General features: G+C 31.7%; 1 protein-coding gene and 2 long non-coding RNA genes across 3 annotated transcripts; 1 reads left to right on the forward strand and 2 right to left on the reverse strand.

Annotated features, from left to right (window-relative positions):
- Positions 1 to 634: 634 nt before the first annotated feature.
- On the reverse strand, positions 635 to 4,847 carry LOC126781154 (uncharacterized). The gene is made up of 4 exons (XR_007670612.1): positions 4,466 to 4,847; positions 3,642 to 3,822; positions 901 to 3,289; positions 635 to 827 (listed from the first exon to the last, which is right to left on the reverse strand). It is a non-coding gene; the product is annotated as an uncharacterized LOC126781154 (long non-coding RNA).
- Positions 4,848 to 5,108: 261 nt separating this feature from the next.
- On the reverse strand, positions 5,109 to 6,973 carry LOC126781155 (uncharacterized). The gene is made up of 3 exons (XR_007670613.1): positions 6,804 to 6,973; positions 6,636 to 6,705; positions 5,109 to 5,185 (listed from the first exon to the last, which is right to left on the reverse strand). It is a non-coding gene; the product is annotated as an uncharacterized LOC126781155 (long non-coding RNA).
- Positions 6,974 to 9,467: 2,494 nt separating this feature from the next.
- Positions 9,468 to 18,215, forward strand: LOC126781187 (polycomb group protein Psc-like). The gene is made up of 8 exons (XM_050506029.1): positions 9,468 to 12,930; positions 13,833 to 13,998; positions 14,123 to 14,207; positions 14,833 to 15,013; positions 15,118 to 15,284; positions 15,768 to 16,063; positions 16,182 to 16,500; positions 17,178 to 18,215. Exons 1-8 carry the CDS (start codon positions 9,661 to 9,663, stop codon positions 17,395 to 17,397), a joined length of 4,704 nt encoding a protein of 1,567 aa, XP_050361986.1. The 5' UTR covers positions 9,468 to 9,660; the 3' UTR covers positions 17,398 to 18,215.
- Positions 18,216 to 18,419: the final 204 nt, after the last annotated feature.

The raw sequence follows: 18,419 nt of genomic DNA on the forward strand, positions 1-18,419 counted from the left end.
CTGATATGGTCCACGGATCGTCTTTACGCTTTTTCATCATTTATACCATCGCTTTCTCCCTGTAAAATGCTATGAAGGTCTGGTTCGAATATATCTGTTACGAGTGAATATTACGAGACGGTCGCAAAAAATGAGATTATTTGACATGTCTGTTACATTGGTCTCATATTTTATTAATTAGTAAGCCAATATTATATATTAAATCATTTTCTTATTGCTTATATAAAAATTGTGTAACAAAATATATATATATCAATTATAGGTTGACTTAACATTCAAATAATTTTTTTTTCTACATTTAGAATTTATTAACTAAAACATTAATCCAATTGAATATGTATTTGTAAGAGGTGTTTTTTTTATTCATAAAAAGTTTTCTCTAAAAAGGTGTTATAAATTAATTACTATTCTGAATAAGATTATTATATGTACAAATTCAAGTACCTGCTATCAATACTTACAATAGTCTCTACGACGAATCTAGTCTGACTTTGTTGTTAGCATAAAAAAAAAACTTAAGCCTGTAGGCTATCGGGTTCAGATTTTGCTCGTAGACTTGATCAGTGTTTTGTATAATATGCAACATTTCAGGTGATATTAAGACGGAAGCTTGGAATGATTATTTTATTTTTATTTCTATATTATACAAATCAACAGCCAATCGTTGTCCACTGCTGAACATAGGCCTCTCCCAAGGTGCGCCAAAGCTCCCTGTCCCGCCACCTTCTTAAGGTCGTCGGTCTACCTGGCTGGAAGGCGCCCTACGCTGCGCTTGCCGATTCGCGGTCTCCACTCTAGGACTCGTCTGCTACCAACGGCCATCGGTCCTACATATATATGTATTTAATTAAATTACTAGTATTAAGTTTAAATTAAACATAAGCATACCATAACATTTACCTTAGCGTTTGCGTGCAACAAAATATTTTTTAATTACCTTGAAATAAATTAAGTTTATTATATAATCGTCTTTTTGATGACTTTTTACTTTTTTCTTTTTTTGCTATGTAATGGAATCTTACTTTAAGGTATCGTTCAATAATATACTTTATTTTAATAGTCCTAATATATTATTATCATGACACTTAGATGAAAAAATGTCAACTCCTAAAAAAGACGACATTACCTTGGTGCAAATTTGAGAAACTAAATTCGTTTTAGAACATGTATTCTGCCTAATTGCAACTTCTGTTTTTTTGCAAACAAGAAATACATCTAGGGATGAATAAAACAGTCCACCTAGGTTTTTCACATCTATAAGTTTATGAAAAATAAGCCTATCTTGAGCTAATAAACTATTTACACATGCGTCGCACTTCATAGTTTTTTTTAAGTACCACGTTTCCAGCTATATATCCCACGATTTGGTCCACATATTCGGAGCTATATTCCGATTCATTAAGCTTCAACGATAGTATGTCACAGTTTTTTTTTGAATATTTATATCTTCTAAGTTATTACTGGAACTGAAAATTTCTATTTCATTTTCTGCGCGAAATCCTATTGAGGTTAAATTCAGGTTGGAGATTGTATTTTTTTCAATTAAAATTATGAATATTTTCAGTGGTATAGCATTACCTATAAATTTATTACTCAGTTCTAAATGCATTAGCATTTTCTTATAAGCTGCACTTCCTTTAGCTGCACTGCATTAGGATTACTATTGTAACCCCCATGACTGCGTAAGTGGCCAAAAAATAGTTGTACATGATTTTGGCTAATTTTGTAACTTAGAAGAAATTAAAGGTCACCAGATTCAACCAGATTATTGAATAAATATGTCAATGCAAACAAAAAGTCCAATCACACCCGTATTTGCTTGACATTTCCATGACGGTATATTTTCCGAGGTCATTATTATATTGGGTCTTTTAATCATTTTTTTTCCGTCGGATATCAACACTTAAAGATATTAAATATTCCTTAGCTTTTACTATATATGGCAATATTTGTCCAGCGTTACTAGCACTAAGTGGTTTTTTGTATCCGTGCTAATTTAGATTCCTGGTATTTAATATATTAAAAATATTATTTAAAATTGAAATGAACTCTACTGTTGCACTAGCATCTTTAAAATCGACAAGATTTAGATGCTTTTCACAAAAATCGATAGCTCTAGCCACACTGACTCGATAGTTGCGTAGCTAATTTCACCTTCATTATTTCATTTCTGAATGCTATGTGGCGGTGAGTTAATTTGTTGGCAAGATGTAATCCTTTTTCTTCCTGAAAATTATGAAGACGACGAATATATTCCCATTTTATTTTTTTGTCATTTCCATCCTTGATTATTTTTTTTTTGACTCAAATGTGTTGCGCATTAGTTTTACCATGTGACATGCATCTAAAAACACTACGACTTCATAGTTGCTTGAAGGGTGTTTGAAGTGCGTTTTTATGTTTGAACAATCGTCAATTTTACACCCGAGGTTTTTCATACACGAAATATTTGTTTGACACCCATCGAAAGTCAATGATATCACTTTTACACCAACTGAATGACATTTTTCTAATGCAATATTAAGCAAATTGGCCTTTAGTTCAGCTGTCAGGCTTGATATAAAAATACCCTAAAGGTATTTTAAAAGACTTGTTTACCCCTACTAACATTATGACATACACTTGAGTGGCAATATCATTCGTGTCGTCTATATTGCCAAGACCCATGTCAATTAAACCTTCATAGCGTTCATATTTTCTGTTGTCTTATTGACATTTCGTCAGCGATTATAGCACCCCATTATTTCTTTTTTTGCTTTTCCTGTCTTTTCTTTCAGTCTGTCAAAAGCTTCTGTAAAACCAGGCTTTGCATTTATGCTTCTGTACCATTTACATTAAGTATTTGAGTGGGGTAGGCAAGTGTCAAACATTTTTCGTATGTTCTTATACGCATCTGGTGAATAAAAGTGTAGCGTGATGGCGAATTTTCTGGCACCTGGTGGATACTGAGAAAAGGACAGTTTTTTGCTTATTACGTTCTTTAAATACGTAGCATTAAATGTGTCTGTTACTTTTACTTGTTTAGATAGATCATGCAGTAATGACTGATCTACTGTTTGGCGTTTATTTAATAAAGACATACCTCCTTCAAATTATTATATTTTTTCTTTAGTCTGACATTTTGTTTTCGTAAATTACATAATTTATTGTTTTTTACTCTTATACGCCTTTTGCAAGCAATAAGTTCTTTTTTCATGACAATTTTTTTTGGTGTATCCAGAATCGAACCAATGCTTAATGATGAAGTTGGGCTCTTAAGAATTTCAGTAACTCTTGTTTCAATATTTATCTGAAATTAAACAGCAATAATAAAATTTTGCAATTCTACGCCTTATCATATTTTATAGCGACCAATATGAAATAGAAACAAAAGAATGAAAAAAAAATTATTTCTACAAATAAAGGCACATAACAAAAAACCAGTCACACCATCACTTGCGATCAGTAATTTATGTAACTACATGAATTTTTATTAATGTGTTTTGTTTATAGGAAACAAATAACCATGATGTAGATGGGTCTTCTTGTGATAAAAAGTCGAATGAACAATGTTGCATGCAACAACCACAAGAAATTTTTGAAAATAAAGTTTTTGTTACAGTTTTTTTGTTTTGAGTAGTATATATTAAAATTTCACATACTGTTTGTGGTACAGCAGTTTTATGTAGCCTTTTGATGCCTTTTGAAGTCAAATATTTATCACTTCCTAAAAAATGCTTCGAACATACAACACTTCCTTGGGTCGGCTTAAAAAATTCTTCGGATCTTTGACATGCTACAATAAATACCCATTTTCCACACCGCACAGGATCTCAAGGAAAGCTAAAAAACCATTATAAAATCTCTCATCTTCAATTTCATCACATGTACTAAAAAAAAACAAGAAACAAATTTGACTAAGTTCTAAAAACTCTCGTTTTGGAATCGATGCCAAGCCTTAGATTTAGATGTTAGATAGCGTGTTTTTTATATACTACTAATTTCAATGACTATTATACTCTCTCATAATAAATATAAATTATTCGGTCCATTTATCACGGAATAATCGGTGAACAAACATAAAATAAAAATCTCTTCAAATTGAGAATCTTCTCCTACTCAGTCAGTTAAAATTAAAAATATATATATTATTTTCCTGCTACATTTATAGTTTATAGACACAGTAAATAATTAAACAAAAGAAATATATAATCATATTTTTCATACAAAAAAAAAAAAAAAAATTAATTAACAGCGTCTCCACCAAATGGAACAGAACCCACCCATGTAACCCGAACAATTGAAGTAGGTATGTGATAGTACGAATAACACGTTAATCAAGAGTCTTTACAATAGGCATGCTTTATATCTCGTGGTGTTCATTACGATTTAGTTTTTAAAAATGATGTTTTGTAGATTTCTTGACGAAATACCAGTATTTACAAAACAATGAGAACAATTACATAATGGTAATATTAATACTTACCGAAAATATGACACACCATCTTTTTTCAGCGTCCTATACGAATGATTTTTGAACGAGCACCGAGACATGTTTATTGTCGGCGCGTCCAAATGGTACTACATTAAAAGCGTACCCAAATGTTGAAATGGGTGCTCATTTGGTGAGGACGTTTATTGTAGTTGATTGTGTATCTAGTTTTTATTAGTGATCGAAGGATTTTACCTTGAGTACATAACCACTACGTTTTTATTTCTCCCGCGTGTCCTTAACCGCCCTTCGTTATGCGATCGGCATTATCTAATTCATTTTTTTTGTATTGAACTATGAACATTCTTTAACACAGTATTGCGGTGAAATGACCTAATGTAAGAGTTCATTTAGTGTTGCAGAAATAATCTTATTTATTTTAAATATGAAGTTATACTAAAAGCAAGAAACCAATTCAGTTTTTTACAACAAAAATACCGTGTATTTATTTATTACGGTTCCCTTCAAAATTATTTTTGTATTCATTAAATAAAGTATTTAGGATAAAATTGAAAACCCAGTTTATTAAAAAGGATTAACAATTAAATTCGACAAAAAATAATCTCAAAACTATCATTATGCGAGTTGAGTCGTAACAATTAAAAAAAAAGTATATATCAAAAAAATTAATACAAAATTGGTTTTTAAATTTTTTATTAAATACACATGTAAGAAGGATTTATTAAGCAATATACTCCACACTCACAAGTGTACCTGTAACAGAAAATGATATATTAGTACTACAATCTTATGCAAACACATTTTTAAATAGCATCTAAAAATGGATATAGGTACTATTGTATGCTATTTTTAGTCCTTAATATTTTATAATAAAAAATCAGGGTGGAGTAAGCATATGAATAATTTACCCTCCAATTCTTTACATTAAGCTCATGATGAGTTAACGACTGCCTCAGAGGGATTAATACTTAATAAAACTATTAAAATTACTATCTAGTTATCAAAACAGAACATGTTTATTTCTAGATTGAAACATACTTTATTATATATATATAAGTAGACAGGCATTTTTGGATCCCCAATTAACAATATTGTAAGCCACTACTCTATTCTACTTTTCAAACAGAAAAGTAGATAGAAATGTAGAATCAGCAAAAATGTTAAAATCATATATACTGATAATTACATTTACGTTTCCGATTTGAAAATCCTGTTATCCTGTACAGTATAATCTTAAACAATAATCATTTTTTTGAATGATTTTAAATGAACTTATTGTTAATTTATTAGAACTTTTAACATTTAACATTTCTTTACATAGCTGAATATAGCCCCTTTTTACTTATCCTTTTACATTCATCAATATCATGAATCAAGAGAACATTGATTTTATAATGCAATAGCTCATTTTATTATATAATTATAAAAAAAATGTAAGATATGTAATTAAATCTTAACATATAATTATCAACTATGTATATTTTTAATTTAATTAATGAGAAAATAGGCAAGAGCCAGTAGATATATAATTAAATGCATTGCAAAGAACAAAATGTATTTATTACACATTAAGCACTGATTTCCCACGTGGCCCAACAAAATAAGAAAACATGCTTTTTTGCACAAAAATGAATAAATAAATCCCCAAAACAATTTTGTTCTTTGATCACTAAGGTTAAGAGTTTAATAAGAGTAAAATTGACAAATTTAATTACACTTGGAACTTTTTTTGTCAAAATTACTTAAAAAATGACATGTAAATCATTTACAATTTAGTTTGTACTTGATAGTATTGTTAATTCTACTAATCATTTCCATTGATATTTGTATCAACGTATCAGCTATTGAACACTGACAATTTAAGTACTGAAGTAGAGTATACACTAGAACCACGTGGTTAAATAATTAACAAATAACGAAGTGTAAAGCCACATGGGGCATAAGTATTCTCTTACCATAACACATTTTAGTATAATGGTTATGTTAACTGAATTCAGTTAAGAGATTTGGCAATCAATATGGTCAAACTGTATGTTTTGATTTCAAGGTAAGTATCCATTATAACACTTCTAAAACTTTTTATTAATATAAGCTAACTAACCAATTAGAGAATCGCTTTGAAATTAAAACGCCGACACTGCCATGGATTTTAATAACTAGTTTTGTCAGTTACTTTAATGAATTTGGCGAAAAATGTACATACCTTTTTATTTAGACCTCGCACGCATCTTCCTACGTTTACGTTTTAGCCTTCGCATACGCTTCTTACGCCACTGAAACAAAGTTGTGAATTAATGAAATGCGGCTCTCTATGTGGACTTTCAAACACTTGATTACACTATCAAACAAATGATCACTTAAAATAAAATACCTTTGCTCTCATGTTTTAAAGTGGCGAGTCTAAAGACTTTTACTTTATAAAGCGTTAAGGCTTGTCGGATTAGGTAGAAATATTCCGATACAGAAAGATGAGCTCTCTCGTGCTCAGTCTACGAGAAAAGAAGGTGTATAATGGCGTCTTGTGTCAAGAGAATGTTGCCAGTTGCCAGACAAAAAACTAATAGTAAGCGATTATGAGATATATTAATAATCGAACCATTCGATTTTGAAGATGTCTCGAAATATTTCAATTATAACTTTTAATATTTTTATTTATAAAGTACTGGTAAAATATAAGTAACGACTGTTTTTTTTAAACTGGAAAAAACTTTATTTTTATTTATTTATTATAATATCAACACCAACAAGAAGTACACTAATAAATACAATTGAGTCTTTAAACATGATGTTATACAAATCAAGTGTCTCCTAAATTATAGGTGTTGCAAAATATATCAACATTTCGAGTTAACAAAAAAATAATAATTTTAAAAATCAAAATATTTATAACAAATAGAAAAGACATTAACAAATAAATTATTATAAAATTATCACTTGATTGGTATAAAATGAATAAAATATAAATATCTGAGAATATTTTAATTTTTTGAATATTAATTATTTGATTAAAAGCAAACTAAAGTAAGAGGTACATAAATTTTTATATATAAATTATTAAATTATTATATAAAGAAAAAATTTTTATACATTATTTTTATACATTAGTATTGAGGAAAAAAAAAGATTTTTTTTTACGAAACTGATTCAAATTGTCACTAAAAATATCAATTACAAGAGCTTCGTTTGACAGTTACTTATTGTTAATCATATTATTCAGCATTTTATAGATATTATTAAAATCGATATTCCTTTAGAATACGAGTAAATTCATAACAGGTCGCTATCTTTTTCTTAACAAGATATTACGTACAAGTTAACATGAGAATGAATTAAATTTTGAAGTACTGTTTTAATACAAACAGTACTCCCTGTAATTTTGGAATATAAGCCCGTTTTAGCACTAAGGACTTATGGGATATTTCAGTGCATCTAATCAATATTACCATATTATATAATATCGCTTTAATTTTAACAAGTGTTTGGAGCTGATTAACTCCATGGTTTATTTAAATACCTATAGTAAAGTTGTACCACTTTTTGAAACTGGAAACAAACGCGATTCCCGTTACTATTTCTGTATTTGAACTCCTAGTATTTTTTATTATAGTTTAAAGTATTTTTATTTCGAATATATTTCTCTCCAGTATAAATACTATTTACATGGGTTATTCGGCTTTACAAGAGGTCGCTCGATTCTTATTAAACATATTATACTCGAAGCATGGGAAAAAACAAAATGCTATTAGTGTATTCTGTGATTTATGATTAATTATATTCATATAAAATGTTTTTGACCTGACATGATTTTGAACTGGTTGACCTGTGTGACTTCACTTTTCATCACAACTGTCTATCTGATTCAGAATACCCTCATTTGAGTTTCTACTCAATTTTTTTTAAATCTTTGGAGTCCATTCAGCTAGTCACGATTCTAAGTGCTATATATTATATTAGATGATATATGAAGATGCCCTATATGTCACCTAAAGTTATTATTGTTTCAATCGGCACCACTTTCTTTGGCTTTCATATTCTTGAGATGCATAAAAGCGGCTTAATATCAGGCTCTAGGTTCTCATCTCCGGGCTCTGTATTTAGGAAGTTTTCTGACTGTTCATCTAGGAACAGAAACTGAAACAATTTTTTCTTAACTTATGTTATGTGGCTCAGTAACTATTCTACCACGATTGTCTTTAATGGCACTGGTTTTGTAGAAAAGTATTTTTTGTGATAGATCGAATTCTATAGTAGAGAAGGTACCAAACTGGACTGGACTCATGCCTATTTGCAAGAGTATTAATTTCTTTATATATTTCGTAAAGACGGTTTTATTTTAATGTCAGACGGGGCAAACTGCCAGAGTACCCTCACATAATGGAAAGTGACTACCGCTGTCCAAATTTTGCGCACAAAACATTAGGAAAAAGTTAAAAATCTTAGTTAATCTACAGATGATTAAAGTTTAGAAGTAGAAATACAATAAGCAATCACCACACATTTAACAAATGAATTTGCATACTTCATTTTATTAACGTCATACAGAGATTATACCGATTTTTTTTATTATTACACTTACAGTAAATGAGCAAAAATACAACTTCATATTATAATATTTTTTATGTTTTAATGGTAAATATTTACTTTCTTACATTTACTTTATTAAAAAAATAAAGAATAAATACAGTATGCTGACCCAATATTAAAATTCATACTAACGTGTAACATTAACTAAAATAAAAAAAAAAAGATTTATTTTATACAGTAACACCCGGAGGAACATCTGTTCATTATTGTCAAAGTACGGTGTCTTCGCGCCAAAAATAGTTTGTAATTAATGCTTGAATATAATAGATTTTAAGCGTGAAACCACAATAAGGTAAGATAAGCAAATTTCAGAGTTGATTTATAACATGTGTCCTTTTTCTTTTTGTTTAATTATCGCTTAAATCTTGAATAGTTATAGCTTAAAATCATTTAATGTTGATGAGAGACAGGGCTACCAACATTGCAAACATTAGTTATGTGATATGTCGACATTGTCTAAGTGTATGCGTCTTAAATATTATTGATTTATAAATATAAGCTCAAATGTTAAACAAATATTGAAATTAAAATGCGGATATGCTGATAAGGAAGATTACGATTCAAATAATATATTATTAGAATTGTAAAATAAACAGAGGTGTTCAGTACGGAAATATCACGGACTCTTGGTATGATCAGCTAAAATGGTTACGTCTAACAAACAACCAGATAAAAAAGTTGTTAAGATGGCTGAGCAGAATAACATAGCAGTGGTACCTCAACGAACTCTTTTAGGGGAAGTCAATGAACATATAACGTGTCCATTGTGTCGAGGTTATTACATAGACGCAACCACCATAGTGGAATGTTTACATTCATTCTGCCGAAGTTGTATAATAAAACATCTTCAAGTTAAAAGTTACTGCCCTGTTTGTGAAATGATGATTAATTCAGCAAAACCCAATATAAAGTTAGATAAAGCTCTACAAGATATAGTTTACAAACTTGTTCCGGGTCTATTTCAAAAAGAAATGGAACGACGTCAGCAATTTTACGCATCCAGGCCAGGTCCAGCTGCATCAGCCACACCAGAACAACGCGGCGAGGATACAGAACGAATTATTTTTAGCCCCGAAGATGTTATTTCATTCTCTTTGGAATATGCAGATGCAACTGATGCTGATAGTATTTCTAGCAAATCATCCGATAGTAATGAAGCACAACCGTCGTCATTGACTACGAGAAGATATTTACAATGTCCGGCTGTGGTAAATATAAGTCATCTCAAAAAGTTTCTCAGCATGAAATTTGATATTGACAGTACACAATTTGCTATTGATATTTTATACAAAAGAGTACCTTTACCTGACTATTACACATTAATGGACATAGCATATATATATAACTGGAAAAGAAATGAACCTATGAGATTCTTTTATCAAATTATTGACTATGTGGCAATTAGGAATAGATTATTTGATATAAATAGAAAAGGTGGATCTCATTTTCCTGATAGGAAACCAAGCCCAACTTGTACTGAAGATACAAATGCAAGTAGCCCAACTCCAAATCTTAATGATCATGTTTCTGAGGCATCTTCAGGTACTGATAGTCCCATGCCTGATGAAAATAATGTTAAGAAAATAGGTGATACTCAAAAGAAAAGTGATTCATCAGGACAAAGTGTTGAGGATGTTAAGGATGTAAAATTAAATATTGAAAATAAATGTAATTCTAATAAAAATGATGAAGAGGTTGAAAAATCACAGTTTTTGAATTCATTTGAATTAAAAGCAAATACTAATTCTACATCATCTAAATCATCACCTACCAAAGCAAATGATACTGATGCTGTCACATCCCCAAAGGATTGCAGTTCTACCAAAACGTCAACTTCAACGCCTAAGATCGAAGAGTGTTTAAAAAGAAAGTTTGAAATTCCCAAAACATTGCCAGAAATGAAAAAAATAAAAATTGAAATTGCTAAAGTACCAATGAGTCAAACAAGTAATGTGGGAACATCAAAAACATTGAATGTTAAAGAAAATTCTCAAAAGGTTAATTCTGATACTCCTAATGTTTCTAAAACTATTGAAGAACCATCAAAAATTAGCATGTCACCTAATACACAAACAGCTTCTTTAATACCTCCTAAGGATATTAAGCAACCGCAGCAGTCAGTTGTAAAACAACAGCTACAGTCAGATACCCCTGGACAAAAAAGGGCAGTAGCAGTAACTCATACTGTCTCATCTCCAAAGAGGAAACCATCTGACTCCTCCATAGTACCACAATCTTCTTCCTTAGTACAAAAAACTGTATCACCTTTAAAATTACAATTGCCTAAGCCAGAAGTTCCTACAACAATAATGAAACAAGGTGAAACACCAAAAGCAACCATTAAAAAGATGCCTGATCTAAAACCGAGTACTCCAGTACTTCCATCTGCACAACCTAAACAACCAACTTCTGGAAAATTACGAATGGATCTCCTAGCAAATAATTGTGATCCCACAATAGATAGAAGCAAAATATTATCGCAAGTTAAAACATCTCTTCCAATTCCGAATACAGCACAACCTTCTGGTGATCCATTGAAATCATTGTTTGATTCATGTAAAATTAATATACCCTCTTCACTGTCAATAACTCTTACTGATCAAAAATTAGATCCTCGAAATCTCACGGATACTATGAATACTGATCCAAAAAAAAATGTAATCAACAAAAATCTTTCAAGTGCTACTAGTACAAGCACACACAAAGTGCCAAGTCCTCCTGTACATAATTACATTGAGATACTTAAGCTACCTGATACTGATCTGAAGAAACAGAATAAAGTTGAAAATATTGGTGATAAAAGCAATTCTCAAAATAAAACAGAAAACAATATGGTTCCACCTAAAATACCTAATAAAACCTCTGAATCATCCACAAAGGGTCCTGTACCGAACTTAAAACCAATTTCAGATACAAAATTAGGAAAACAAGGCGGTAACTACTCTACCCCTATTACATTTCAACAAACTTTCGAACAGCAATTGCAATCACTGCAATCTGATAAAAAACCTAAAGTACCAAAAAATAAAGCTCAAGTTCCAAAACTAGTACCAGCAACACCTAAACAATTTAATGCTGCTAACAAACTTAATAATTCTATTAACAAAACTACTCCAAATATGCCCCCAGCAGAAAATAAGGGAAGCACAGCACTTGATCTGTCAACTCCACATAATATACAAAGCCAATTGGGTCCACAACAAACAAAAGCATTTGAAAAAATGCAATCAATAGCCAACTTGGCTAAAAAACAAAATATGCATCCAAAAATATTACCAGTGGCATTGTCCCAAGCTAATGTTTTTTCAAATATGTCTAATAGACCTTTGACTACTGGTGCTCAAACTTTAAGAGTTCCATCAACGAGTAATATTAATCAGTTGAAACTTGATAAGCTAAATGCTGGTGGATCACAAATGACTTCTCCTAGACAAGAAACAAGTCAAAGAAGCCAGGTCAAGCATACACCCACTGCAAATCCAACAGTCCAATCTCCTAGTTACTCTAACAATTCAACAAGTAATGCTCAACCATCACCAAGATCACAAACTAGATCACCTAGCTCATCTCCAAAATTAGTAATAGCTGAAGAAAAACAAGCAAGCAGCTTAGCATCAGAACACAACATAAACCAATCGAATCAAATTACAAGTACTCAATTGCCAAATGCTAATCCTGCTAAAACAGAATCACCCAAGCCTTCCCCAGGTCCTTCCAAAGTAGGGATGAAAACATTAAAACCTATGATGCCTGCAGGTAAAGTGACAGGTATTCGACAACCAATAACTCCTAGTGTTAGTTCAAATCCAGCAATAACCAATCCAGCAGATTTTCTTCCAAAACCACAATTAATTTCTCATGCCCATCAAGCAATATTGAGACATCAAATGGAAATGCAAAATGCTTGGCTCAATGCTCAAAGGCAGTATGATTTATTTAAAAATATGTCCAATATAGCTCACCAAACTCAAAACGAATTCAACAATAAAGACAAGCAATAATTCGGATTATACAGATATCTATAATTATTATTTACCTATCAATGTCACATCTATTGTTCAGTTGCAATTGATTCACATGTATTGCATATGAAACAAAAAGAACATACAATCAGCATTAGTAGTCTAACTCTAAAACAAAAGGCTTAGAGATTAGATAATCATTTTTTTAGCTGCCATACAGTCTCTTATTTTATCCAAAACTTTCTTAAAATATAGAATCCTTCAAGTTAATCTATTTAAAATTCGTCTTTATATTATTATACATAACTAATTTGTGATATTCCTGTTTGTAGAGTTAGATTATTTGCTGAAATTTTTTCTTGATTTTGTAAATAATCAACTGCTATTACTACATTAACTATTATCTTAACGTTTGTTCTATTGTATCTTGAATTTTTTTAGATGTACATAACTAAATTAGTAAAATTAAACAAGGTGTAGGATATATTTTTATATAATGTGACATTGAAATTTTGGTGTGTATGGTTACTTATTGTGAAAAAATATATTTTATAAGTACTTGGCTAAACTTTATATTTGTGTAAAAATGTTTTGATTACTTAATCATAACATTTAATTAAGTGTTAGTTGTGTTATATCTTTTAAGTGTATAATTTATTATTAAAAGTAATGAAATGATTTTTGTCATTTACAAATGTGATGATCAATATAAATAAAAATAATATTTTGAATATTCGATTTTAATTTCAACACAAAAATACTCTTTAGACCATTTTGAAGGTAATGTTTCTTGGTACTCATTAAGCTAAGTTTTTAATTACTTAACTTTCAAGTGTCTTATTATTTTGTTTTAGATGGCTACTCTCCAGGCAACTATCCCTTTTAAATCTCGCAAGAGAACTAGTTTTAATGACGCTAAGGAAAAAACGAACAACGAAAACAAAGATATTTTAAATATTGCAAAAACAAGAAGTACACCCAAGAGACAGTTAGAAGAAGATAGTAGGGTGATTTTTGAAGGTCTGAAATTTATTACAACAAAGCTACATGTGGAACCATCTATATTTTTATATGAATAATTGCATCATCTTTATAAACTTTTGAAACACTCCTGAAACACATGCCCTTTTTTTTATTTTTACAGAAAAATGTTCTCCGAAGAAGATTCTGAAAAATCATAAAGATAATATTCAAACTTTTAATGAAAAGTCCATCGTTTCAAATAAACAGTAAGTACTATTCTTTATTTTAAATGAAGCTAAAAGTAAAATTACTTAACTGTTTAAGAAAAATGGAAATAGATTTAGTAGTCCTATAATCATATGCATCAGAAAACATTTTTAAAAGCCAAAATATTTAATATCTCAATTTCAATAGCCAATTAATGACCTTTAAGGTCTCTATATAGTTTCTCTGGAATACCTTTTAATATTGTTCAAACTTCTTTTAAAATGCATAATGTAAAAGACAATTTATATATGTATATCTTATGCAGTAAAATATATTAAGTAACCATTATATCTTACACATATAATAAACTGTCTTTTACATTTTGTATTTTACTAGAAGTTTGAACAAAATTACAAGGTATTTGAATAAATGCAATACAGAAAAGAAGAAAGTGCTAGTCCTGATAAATAGATCACTTGGCTTGATACAGATTACAGATTTTATATAACAACATTTTGTATGACAAAAACATTATATCTTATTATTTAAAAAAAAAAAAGTGCCATGGGGAATAGTTATTAATTATAATATCTTAAATCAATGACAATTATGATTGTTAGAAAAATAGTACTTAAAAGCTATTGCAGTGGTATAATTTGTATTGAATTTTATTAATTATTTCAGAAATAGTTACTTCTCCACAAAACCCTTAGAGCCACTTGTAAGTCGTGAGAAAGAGATAGAATACTTGCAGAATTTTCTAACTGAACATCTTGACAAAGAGCAATCCGCATCTTTGTATATATCTGGACAACCTGGTACAGGCAAAACTGCGAGTTTGTCTTATATATTACAAGTTCCAAAGGTAAGTTAGTCAAAGTTTTAAGTGATATATTAATAACTTATATAAAATACAATACATTGTGTATTGTAAGGTGTTGATATAATTATTAAATATTTTGGTTACAGATAAGAGATGGTTTTAAACAGGTTTATATTAACTGTACTATGATGAAATCAGCAGCGAGTATTTATAGCAGGATATGTAAAGAATTACAGCTGCCAACGACAGGCACAAGTGAGAAAGCTTGTCACAATGCTATTGAAAATTATTTAGTAAAAAAACATAAAATGATGTAAGTTAATTCAATGATTAGAAATTTAATAATAATTTCATTATTATAATATGAAATGTAGACTGAAATGTTTAAAGCTAAAATAAAATAGTAGTCTTCTTTTTAAAAGATTTGGATCTCATAGTATTCATTTAAATATCAAGTAATATATATTAATAATAACAAGGGCAACTGCCTCGTTGGTCTAGTTAGGCTTGATATAAGGCCGCAGATCCGGAGGTGTCCTGGGTTAAAATCCCAGGTCGGGCTAATAAAAATTTATTGGGAAGTTGGAAGTGTGTACACTCCCGTGTCTCGGAAAGCACTTAAAGCCGTTGGTCTTGCGCCTGAACTCTTTCCGGTCCAAATCGGTCTGGAGGACCTTAATATATTAAGTATAATAATGGTTTTATTATTAATATTGTATGTAGTTGAACATGTCAAAAGTGAATATAATCTTTAATGTCACATTATCTATTTAACATTTTATAAATATAATTACAGTCTACTAGTGCTGGACGAGATCGACCAGCTGGACAGTAAGCGGCAATCTGTGCTTTACACTGTGTTTGAGTGGGCGGCGCTGCCGGCGGCGCGCTTGGTGTTGGTAGGCGTGGCCAACGCGCTGGACCTCACGCAGCGCGCGCTGCCGCGGCTGCAAGCTCGTTGCGCAATGCGCCCCGCCACGCTTCACTTCCCGCCCTACACCAAGCAGCAAATTATTGACATATTCACGCACGTGCTAGCCGCCGAGGACAACACTAATGTTTTCTCGCCTGTCGCACTCCAGATGCTAGCAGGTATACCCTTCTTTAATTTAAGCCATGACTTTTTCAAAATGAAATTGATGTTAGAATTAAAATGTTAATACCGCAATATTTTACTGTTCGGTATTTTTAAATATAAAAACTGTTGTAGCTAAAATTGCTGCCGTATCCGGTGATATGAGGAGAGCATTAGATATTGGACGTAGAGTTATTGACGTCGCAAGACGTAGTAAATTTTCTGAACATCACTCTGTTGACAACATGATGAAGGACTCATCAGTGACAGTAGAATTGAAACAAGTACTAGAAGTTCTGAACGATGTGTATGGAGGTTCGAGACACATCGAAACGGACGTGGATGAAGGCCTCCCAATGCAACAAAAATTGATATTATGCAGTCTTATGTTGATGTTGACCAAAGGCAAAAATAGAGAAATTGTCATGGGAAAACTACACGATGTTTATAAAAGGTAAGTTTGATACTTTTTTTAAATATATAGATTGTATTGATATTGATAGCCAATACGCTACCAACCTTGGGAACTAAGATTTTATGTCTCTTATGCCTGTAATTACACTCACCCTTTAAACCGGAAACAACAATATCAAGTACTGCTGTTTTGCGGTAAAATATCTGATGAGTGGGTGGTACCTACCCAGACGAGCTTGCACAAAGTCCTCCCACTCCTCCTGAACCGTAGCCGCTGTCGTAACTAGGAATAGCAGGGTTGCCGGGGACTGAGGGCTGTGGTTCTGGTGCGCTATTCATTTTGAGAGGTTTTTAGCCTTAAAACGCCACCCTGGCCAGGCGGCTTGGCGAGTCTTCTTGTCACGTTGGCCTGTTCCACACCAGCTCCTCTCACGGTGAGAGAAGCTGGTGAGGAGCAGTTACCGGGAGGGACCACTGGGAGGTGTGACTCGGAATTGAGTTTCTAACGGCATACTGGCTTAAAATATTGATACCAAAACACGCAGCATCGCTATCTCCCACCAGTTCGCCGCCCCATTTCCCCCTCATCAATATGTAGTATGATATATGACAATAGTATGAGTTGAATATTTAGCTATTTACCTGTAGACAAATGGGCTTCTATAATTTCATATTCGAAAGCAAATAGATTCGTCATATAAAATGGCCGGTCCCCAGAGTGGCGGCGGCGCGCAACATCGGCGCGCTGGACGCGGGCGAGATGGCGGGCGCGTGCTCGCTGCTGGAGGCGCGCGGCGCGCTGCGCGTGGCGGGCGGCGGCGCGGCGCGCGCGCGGCGCCTGCGTCTGCTGTGGGACGAGGCCGAGCTGGGCGCCGCGCTGCGGGACCGACCCCTGATGGCCGCCATTCTCGCCGACACCGCTTGTCTGGCCTCGTAGGCTGGAACCGTTCCATGTTCAACGATTACGTTGAGGTGGAATATACGATATGGCCATCGTTATACATTTTTTTACACTTTTCCCGACGGTGACTCATTCGTGAAAGGCATCAAAGTAACGTTGCATTTTATCATATTTCAATTGTGTATTACCATAATGACATTTTAAGCGTTACGTTAAATTTTTCGTAATTTAATTTAATGAACGTAAAAAAAGTTAAGTTTGATGGCATATTATGTACGAAAAATGCACCTTTTGCCTTGTGTTACAATTATGTTAGTGTATAAGGATTTTTACTCCAGTGACAGTTTTACTAATGACCAAAAATACTTTTAAGTTATGTAATGAAATAATAACAACGAATGTGGTAAATTATTCGCTATTGGTAAGTTATTTAACAGATGGATCAATTTCCACATAAGGAATAGACAACTTCTACAAATCACGATTATGCAGTATGACTAGGTCAATGGACAAATCAAAGTACATATAAATGTAGGTCTTAAACCTTTTAAGTGCTTAAGGTTAAGTTCTGTTGAGATTTTCGCATTTATAGTCAAGGAACTTAAGTTATTTGTTCTATGTGGTTAATAACAATAATAATGTTGTTCTATTTATATTATCTTTTAGCTCAGGTTTGTCTCGTTTATCTAAAATTTAACATTCGTGAACACAGTACGATATATTGTATATGCGTTCCTTGCTTAATTTTATTTTTAACCACTTGTGCCTTCTGAATTTACTTATACGTAGTTATATATATTAAAAAAAAACATGTCATAAACCTCTTACCAAACCTTACACTATGCTTCAGGAGATAAAATTATAATTGGCAATTCTATTTATCAATATTGTCTTGTTATCAACAACAAAAAAAACTGTTGTTAAAATACTAATTGTTATTGTTATATTGTAGTTTTGTAATATCATTGTGTAATACTGGTTTCGGAATATTGTAAAAAAAAAAATTAAGGAAAGCCTTAATTTTCTCTTTCGTCTTATGGCTAGCTTATAAGGCTACA

The sequence above is a fragment of the Nymphalis io genome, chromosome 3 (assembly GCF_905147045.1).
Source record: "Nymphalis io chromosome 3, ilAglIoxx1.1, whole genome shotgun sequence".
Classification (NCBI taxonomy): domain Eukaryota; kingdom Metazoa; phylum Arthropoda; class Insecta; order Lepidoptera; family Nymphalidae; genus Nymphalis; species Nymphalis io.

Coding starts and splice junctions, on each gene's coding strand:
- LOC126781187 (XM_050506029.1), top strand. CDS start 9,661: ATGGTTACGTCTAACAAACAACCAGATAAAAAAGTTGTTAAGATGGCT. Junction 14,208..14,832: donor TCCATCGTTTCAAATAAACA/GTAAGTACTATT, acceptor TAATTATTTCAG/AAATAGTTACTTCTCCACAA. Junction 16,064..16,181: donor CGCACTCCAGATGCTAGCAG/GTATACCCTTCT, acceptor AAACTGTTGTAG/CTAAAATTGCTGCCGTATCC.